Source organism: Nestor notabilis, unplaced genomic scaffold (genome assembly GCF_000696875.1).
Source record: "Nestor notabilis isolate BGI_N333 unplaced genomic scaffold, ASM69687v1 scaffold6934, whole genome shotgun sequence".
NCBI lineage: Eukaryota > Metazoa > Chordata > Aves > Psittaciformes > Psittacidae > Nestor > Nestor notabilis.
This window is the reverse complement of record NW_009925089.1, coordinates 1-8,579: the sequence shown is the minus strand read 5'-3', so window position 1 is coordinate 8,579 and position 8,579 is coordinate 1. Positions and strand designations below refer to the sequence as shown.

Here is an 8,579-nt window from a genome sequence, read left to right as displayed (position 1 = left end):
CCCTACACCGTTGCAGTTTAATTTCTGCTAAAATTTCCTATAAAAAATGTGAAACTCAATTACAGTAAAACATACCCAACTCCGTAAGTTGCACCTTGCTTTACCAAACAGGTTATTAACATGGAGGTGCTGTAGATCACCTCTTCTCACATTTTAAACTGACTTTATAACCCTAGAAACAAAGGAGAATGTGGTTTTGTTCTCAAAAGAAAACCAAAATAGTCTCAGCAAACAGTCAGTAATCTAAACTTCATGCTACTCCAGTATAGTTGTATGATCTGTATTTTGAGTGGAAGGGTTTTGTAAGGCTTCATCTGGGAGGGAAACAGAGATAGTCTTCAAGCAGTCATCACACCATACATCCAGGCAGAATAGGCATGTACCACAGTGTCACTGCAACAAAGCACATGAAGCAGCGCAGACAGAGCAGGGTGCCACCACATGAGCCACCCAGCTGCCCTTTAGCTAACAGCTATCAGTGGTCTCCAGCCTCCCAAACTGAAACTTTGGTGCACGTTATACTAAAGATCTGAACTCTGTGAGTAGTCATGAAGTGTTCTTTAATGGGAAAGATATCCCTCTTTCTGGGACAGAAAAATGCCACAGCAGGTAGAAGATACTAGAAAGAAGCCTCAGAAAGAACATGAATAAGCACCAGAAGTAAGACACTGAGATAAGTCTAGAATAAGAGCACTTTTTATGCTGACTGCTATTTAGAAGATACCTGAAACCGTGAACAAAAAAAATAGTTTCTTAAACTAAAGTTTAAGAATTAAATTACCCTTTTTTATTCTTACTCTGAATAGGGACACTATGTAAGCAGTTAAATATCTCTCATAAGTATTTTTCATTCAAGTAAATCAAAGTAAAATCCAAACCAAGATAAAAAGATAAAAAAGAAAATAGAGCTCTACAGTTACCAAGCTGTATCGACTAATGATTTCTGGCAGACCTATGTCTGAAAGACACTGTACTTGTTTCTTTCTTTAGATCCACACATCACCACAGTTTTCCTTCCAACTCAGGAAAGCAGGACAAAATTTCTTCTGTAAAGATTAATATAATTTCCCTAAATCAGTCACCAAAATCAGTCATCTCTCCCTCACCCTTCTAGCTTGGGCAAGAAAGAATTTACATTTTTCAACTAAGCAGCCCTACAATCTGTTTAGCCTGCCAAGATGCACAATCCAAAGGCTGCCTTTCCCACCAGTAACACTCAGTTCTTTCAGAACAGGCTAAACTGGCTTTAAGGAAAAGCGTAGTGTCAAAAAAGGTAAATTACCAGGATGAGGGGACCAAGCGCAACTCAGTAAGTTTGCAGACGACACCAAGTTGGGGGGCAGTGTTGATCTGCTGGAGGGTAGGAAGGCTCTGCAGAGGGATCTGGACTGACTGATTGATTGGCTTGGCCAATTTTATGAGGTCCAACAACTGCACTTGGGTCACAATAACCCCACGCAACACTACAGGCCTGGGGAAGAGTGGCTGGAAAGCTGCTCAGTGTAAAAGGCCCTGGGGGTGCGGGTGCTGACTGACGGCGGACCTTGAGCCACTTTGTGCCCAGGCAGCCAAGAAGGCCAGTGCCATCCTAGCCTGTATCAGCAATACTGTGGCCAGCAGGGCCAGGGCAGTGATCATCCTCCTGTACTCAGCACTGGTGAGGCTGCACCTCGAATCCTGTGTTCAGTTCTAGGCCCCTCACTACAAGAGGGATACTGAATTGCTGTAGCAGGTCCAGAGAAGGGCAACAAAGCTGGTTAGGGTCTGGAACACAAGTTTTATGAGGAGCAGCTGAGGTACCTGGGGGTGTTCAATCTGGAGAAAAGAAGGGTCAGGGAAGACCTTATTGCTCTTTACAACTACCTGAAAAGAGGTTATAGCAAAGTGGGTGTCAAGCAACAAGAGACAGAACAAGAAGAAATGGCCCCAAGTTGCACCAGGGGAGGTTTAGATCAAATACTAGGAAAAATTTCTTCAAAAGGTTGTCATGCAATGAAACAGGCTGCCCAGGTAAGCAGCTGAGTGACCATCCCTAGAGATATTTTAAAAGATGTAGATGTGGCACTTAAGATCTAGTGGTAGACCTGGCAGTGTTAGTTTTACGGTTTGACTCTATGATCTTAAGAGAGTCTTTCCCAACCTAAATGATTCTATGATAAGTAAAAAATGTGCACTAAGACTCACATTAGATACAATTCTCCTTCCGGGTAACTTACCATCTTTGTTCAGCCATTGTTTTCTTTGTCTGTAGAGGAGAAGTTTATTGTGGACATATGGCAAAAGAAACTTGACACACCAGCTCTCCACACCAAGCTTGTTTTCTACCAGGACGATAGGACTCCGGTTATACCTGGCTTCAGGACAGGGTATCAATCCAATTTCATCTCTTAAAAAACAGAAAAAAAAATAATAAAACTTATTTCCAGTAGATGCTAATTATTTTCCTCAACAGAGCAGACTGGCAATGCTTCCCATCCAGTCCATCATCTTCTCCCCTGTTTTTACCAAAAATCTGTACTCATTATCCTCAATTGACCTTCTTGGTTCTTGCTAGACTGCAGGTATGAAAAAAATGGATTTTCAGAAAGCCATCCTTTTCAAAACTCATGCAGTATATTCACTTGGCAAAGAAATAATTCAAACATGTTTTAAGGCATGAATAAAGATTTAAGTTGAGCAAAAAACATAAATGTCTTTTACCTCTGTATGATTTATTCAGACACAATATAAAAGCCAGTTGTGATTTTGAGTTAAGTACTACAAAACTTTTATATTAGTTCCACAGTGCTGTCACAACTGAAAATCAGAAGTATTTTAAGACTTGCTGAAGAATCTGGAATTAATAGTCATTATTAGATGAGCTATAATGAATTCTAAATCCTTTCAAAGTTCTCTAGGAAGATTCCTTTTGGTGATTCTGGCTCTTCTTACTTCATGATAATCAAAAAGATTTATTCTCTTTTCCCAATGAACCTAAATGAGGAAGGTCCGCTTTTTTGTATGTTTAGATTATCAAAACAGTTTAACTCAGCTGAATTAACACGAGTACCCCTACCTTCGTGATGGAGATATAAGAACTGCTACTGCAAAGGAAACAAACCACATTAACCATACAGGCACCTGACTGACCCAAAGCTGCCCATGTGTGTCCTGCAGCAGTGTGACCAGGTGCTCAGAAACCAAAGTTTGCACACAAAAATCACACAGACATCAGCGTGCACGTTTCCACATGTCCTATTTTTATTTCTCCTATGCAAGACAGCCTGCTGAAGAAATCACAGAGTCTTGTTACTGGACAATCTGAGTGTACTGACTTAGTTCTCTGTCCTCAGTGCATTATTAATAACGTAATAATAAGTGACACCACGTGCTTGTTTAAGAATATGTTTGCTTATTCAGAAAAGAGACTTAATCCTTCATACATCACAAGACAAAAAGAGCACAAGTAACTCAAGGTAAGATATTTGCAAATCACTTGGCTCTATCTCCAAACACACACCCAGGTCCTTTACCCATCTCTGATCATGTGCAAACAGAGAGAAGAAAACCAGCATCTTCCTACCCCACCAACTGCAAGGCATAGTTCAAAGCAAGATGCACTCAACACAAGTTAAGCCCTTCAGGAAGCTAGTCAGATTAGACCAAAAATTACATTCCCATCTGCTTCTTTAAACATGGCACCTTAATAGCATGAAGTTTATACTTAATGCTGACTCCCTTCTTTTATGAATATTAAACCTGATCCTTAGCCAAACATTGCCTGACCTTGCATATAGAGTTATTCAGGTCTCCACCTGCAATGAAGATGCTGTCACCCACAGCTTTGCTAATTAACACCATGAATTACTGCAAGAATTTACTAGCTTGTGCTTACAAACAGCACCACAAAAGGTAAACAGCAAGGAGAGAAAAAAAAAAAAAACCAAAACCCATACATCCACACCTCCACTTCTTATCAAATACAAAAAGTCTGACTCAGGTGAACTGAGTTTAACAACACTGCTTTAAACATGCCAAAATGACAGACAAGTAGGGTTTGCATGGAGCTGACAAATCTATCTGAAACACCCCAACTCCAGAAAGAACTCAGCTAGCTGAAATTGCCAGGGGCCTAGACCAGTACATAATGACATTCACCAAGATACAGTGCAACACAAAAACTTCTTTATCTGCTAACCACTCGGTTTTTGCTAAGATGCAAACCAGGACTTGTCATTTGGTAGAAATATTGTCTCCGACATGTCTCCATACCCTGATACTGTTTTTGATCATCCATCTGGTTCAGAAGCCTCATGTTGCATTCAGTTCCTGAGAAGCAACAGAATTCCTGATGCAAAATACGAGGAGGGCAGATTTATGTGAGATTAGATGCCTATCTCACCACCAAAACAATTCAAAAACATCATCTGTTTTTGCTCCTGAAGTAACAGGGCAGGTCTGTCAGCCCAGGAGACACTGAGTATGTCTGCAGCCTCTGCTTCTTCACGTATCCATATAAAGCTTCTGCAGCAGGACTCAAATGCAGGCACCACTGAAATGTAAAATTAAGCAACTGAAGTACCCTCCATCTTTCACAAATTGCCCTTGGCCATGTGACAGAAGACATGCCTGCTCATGTGGCAGGACTACCTCAACCCATCGCAGCATGGGTGATGCTCACATTTAGGTCAAGTGACAGGTGCATGCTGCTCACAATACTGAAGGAGACACCAGCTGGGGGCTACTGTTTGTCAGTATTTTGTACCGTCAGAAGCACCACCTACTATGAAAGGAAGATTCAGTTTCTCTCTCTCTCAACTTCCCAGTTTTTTGGTAGTCTCTTGAATTTTAGGAGTTATTTCGTGCTTTTGTATTTATTTTCCTCAAAGCAAGCACCACACTCACATTCCAAAAGCTGCACGAGTTATCTCTATATTTACAGGATACCACACCAGTTCACATTCCTAAAATACACCATGGAAGCAGCCAAAACTTGGTGTAAGATTTTAGCTGGGCTATCACGAAGTATGCAGCCATTACAGATCTTCTTCAACCCATGCTGAGAATGGAGATAATGTGCAAGGTGAGACTCAGGGGACCATGGAGCCGCACAACCCAGACAGGGTCCATAGTGCAAACCTCAGCTGTGACAGAACAGCACTGACAAGCTGATGCAGGACCTGCTTCAAGAGCCCTAGTCTGTTGACTCAGCCACTCGATGGCCCTCCCCAAAATAAACACTAGCCAACCTACTTCAAACTCATAAAACGATGATACAAAAGAGTTCCCTCTTTCACAAAACCACAGGACCCCAGTACTGCTAGGGAAGGAGGCATTTCTTGTAATGGAACTGTGACAGGTCTTCAGCTTTAGGTATCCCATGCTAAGGGACCTTTTCTGATTTTTTTATGAAAGATCATCTTTAATATAAGCCAACCTCTCCCCACAGGATTAGACAAAGGATAATAAATAATGGCCAAGAGACCTGAATGAGGTACAATTAATTGGTGGGTACGATGCAACTGCAATTCTACTGACAATAAAGACTGGACCTAAGTAATTGAATATTTCTGCAATTACAAAAAGCTTTTAATACTGCAAGACAATCTGGAGACTTGAAAGGTGTATATTTTTACATTAAAATAAGTCTCATGAAATGACTATGTGGTTAAAGAATTTACAGTGTTTATATATTTACAGAATGTACAGCAGGGAAGAGAGGGCCTGAATTGAAGAGATGAAAATTTTTTCCCCTTATTGTGCAGTGCATCATATACACTACTCTTATAATTTCAAATAATTGATTTGCACACTATAGTTAGTCATTATCTTAGTGATATAACCAAAAGAACACTCATATATCATATGGAAATCCAAAGTACTTCTACCCAATATTTACTTCTAAAGAAGCTCTAGATGGTGCCACTTTCATGGTCTAGGGGTTCCCTTTTGTTTGCTCTCAGATTAATCTCCACTTGATCGGACTTCTGCTGCAATACCAAAGGTCTGCACTGATGATCCTTCTCACTAAGTATTAAAAGCATATTATTTTTATTATTGGTTTATTTGCAAGTACCAATGCTGCACAGAAGTATTAATTCAACAAAAAAAAACATTGGCAAGACAAATTTCATACTTGGATACAGTAAAGACTTAAGGAAGTATGTCTCTTTCTGAATCCCCTGAAATTTGCAATCACACCAGTAGAAACCTCGATTCAGTTTAAAATCTAACAAAATGAAGCGTGGTATTTTTACTACACTAAGAATGAGATGAACTGAGACAGAAAAAATTATCTTAGCTACAGTGACATGAATGAGTCTTGGAAAAATCACAAATAGTATCCTCAGATTTTGTACACAAATACTGGGCTACCATCTAAGAGTTCATATTTCAAATTATGTTCACCAAATTGGTGTACTTCTCTGACAAGTGAGCCTCCTTCTGTTTAACTTCACATGCAAAAGAAAAGCAAAGTCAAAAAAGAAAGATACATTGATCTGCTCAGTGCTGGTGATCTGTTCAGTTCCAGTGGGACAGCTGATGTATATGACTGTATCAGGAACTATGCTTGAAAGACTGGGTAAAAATATTTTCCAGCCTTAGAAAATTGAGAACTGGCATGCTGACACAGTTAACTGACTGAAGAAAATGGGGCTATCAGAGAGACAAGGCAAGAAGACTTTTGAGTTGTACATTTAGTTCTAAGTAATCTCATCTTAAAAAGATGTACATTCTTATTGCAAATTTAATTTAAAGGGGACAAAAAAAAAAAGAAAGAATTAAAAAAAAAAGAGAGAAAGAATTAACAATCCAATGTTCTACTTAGTATAAACCTGTATTTTTACATGTTTTTACTGTGGACCAGAGACAATGCCCCTTTAAAACCTACAAAGCTATGAACCTGCCAGAACAAACACTCATTCCAACAGATGCAAAGGGGGCAAGCAAACAAACAGTCAAACACAAGGGATAAAAAATGCTCGAAGAGAAATGAGTAGGAGATAAAAATATGAGATGCGAACAGGAACATCATGCATATGTCAGCTCCCTTATTTTCAGTAGGGCCTGGTGGATGCCATGTAGAAGAACTCAAACCTGGATCCGTAACACAAACAGCCTGCTCAATTCAAGCGGGTAATACCTGTCAGAGACCGCAGCTGGTTACAACTGCCTTGTCCACCAGCAGGAAGACAAGATGTCTCCAACGCAGCGGAGAGTACCTGGCCAGCATGGCTGCGAGTCAGTGTTCTAGAGGCAGAGTGGCATCATAGCAAAGGGCCCACAGTCTACAGTGGCTGGGCAGAGTCCCAGTTCCGAGTACTGCAGTTCAGAAATCTAGCAGACAGCAAACTAGCAGTAGCTTGTGGTTCCTCACTCGAAGCATGGCACAGTGCACCCATCTCAGAGCATACAACTCTCACAGCCTACTTTCATCTCCAAGATGGCATCTCTGAAAGAAAACTGTAACAGCGGCATAGTCTTCAAAACCACATTTGAAGATTGCTACCAATGAACAATCTGGCAAATGAGTAGGAACTAAGAATAATCTGAACATTCATTCACAAATGCTGGCTGCTTACAGCCTCACAACCTAAAAATGAAGCTTCATGGCAAAACTCAGGCTTTGTGTTTCTTTTTTATTTTTTTTTTTTTACACAGCATCCATATGCTGTATATTAAAACCTGGCCACCCACCCAAGTTGCTTACTACTTTTATAGAGACACGAGGGGATTCATGAGGGGATTCATTCTAATCCTCTCTTTTAAGCAATGGGATAAATCAAGTGCCTGTAAAATTTTCCAGCATAGTTGGTTAGTGTACCATTTTCTGGAACAGACTAGTAGGCCACCACCTCAGAGACTGCAGCCTTACTGACTGACACAAATACACTGTACTTACATTATGAAGTTATCCACTAAGTGCTACCTCATTTGCCATGACCAATATGGAGTTCACATAAACAGATAGAAAGATGTTCCCCTACACGGTTTGTGTCTCAAAACAACAAAGGATGGCGAAGGAAACAGAAATACGGGAGGTACCTAAATCAGAGAGCTGGTCAGTGTAACTGAAAATAAAACACTGACCATCTGACCCCCAGATTGTTAGAAAAGCCTGACTCTCACAAGATAGCAGTAACTGTAGTTTGTATTTACACAGTCATTCTACTTGTCTCCTACAAAACAACACACAATGAAAAGTACTGGCACCTCTATTAACAGATACATTCGAACACAGCATTCATCAAATCATGCTGTTCATACAAAGGTGCAATTCCGCAGGCTTCAACCCTGAGATGTGCTTCCACCAGCACCTACACTGTGCCCCAGACACAGACCCTGCTGCATTCAGCGGGACTTGGCAGTCCTGACCTGCCCGCAGACGAAGGTCAATCCCATCTCGACTACGGTGTGAGTTTAACACCGCCAAACCTCAAATTCGAGTAGGGTTCATTTAAGAACTTGTCTTTAAAAAGACGTTAATCGCTCCCAGACGTCAGAATCACCGCTGCTTTCCACAGCTCGGTGCTCTGCACTGGTAACCCTCACCGGTGCTATGGTCAGGCCGACGAACCGCCGCACGACTCGCCAGCGGC

General features: G+C 40.9%; 1 protein-coding gene across 1 annotated transcript in view; it reads right to left on the bottom strand.

The window, feature by feature from the left end:
* Positions 1-8,415, bottom strand: part of PTAR1 (protein prenyltransferase alpha subunit repeat containing 1) — a gene marked incomplete at its 5' end in the record, with an annotated part of 24,563 nt that extends 16,148 nt beyond the window's left edge. The window contains 2 exon segments of the mRNA XM_010012883.1: positions 2,217-2,386; positions 8,322-8,415. Coding sequence (XP_010011185.1) covers positions 2,217-2,386; positions 8,322-8,415 — 264 coding nt within the window.
* Positions 8,416-8,579: the final 164 nt, after the last annotated feature.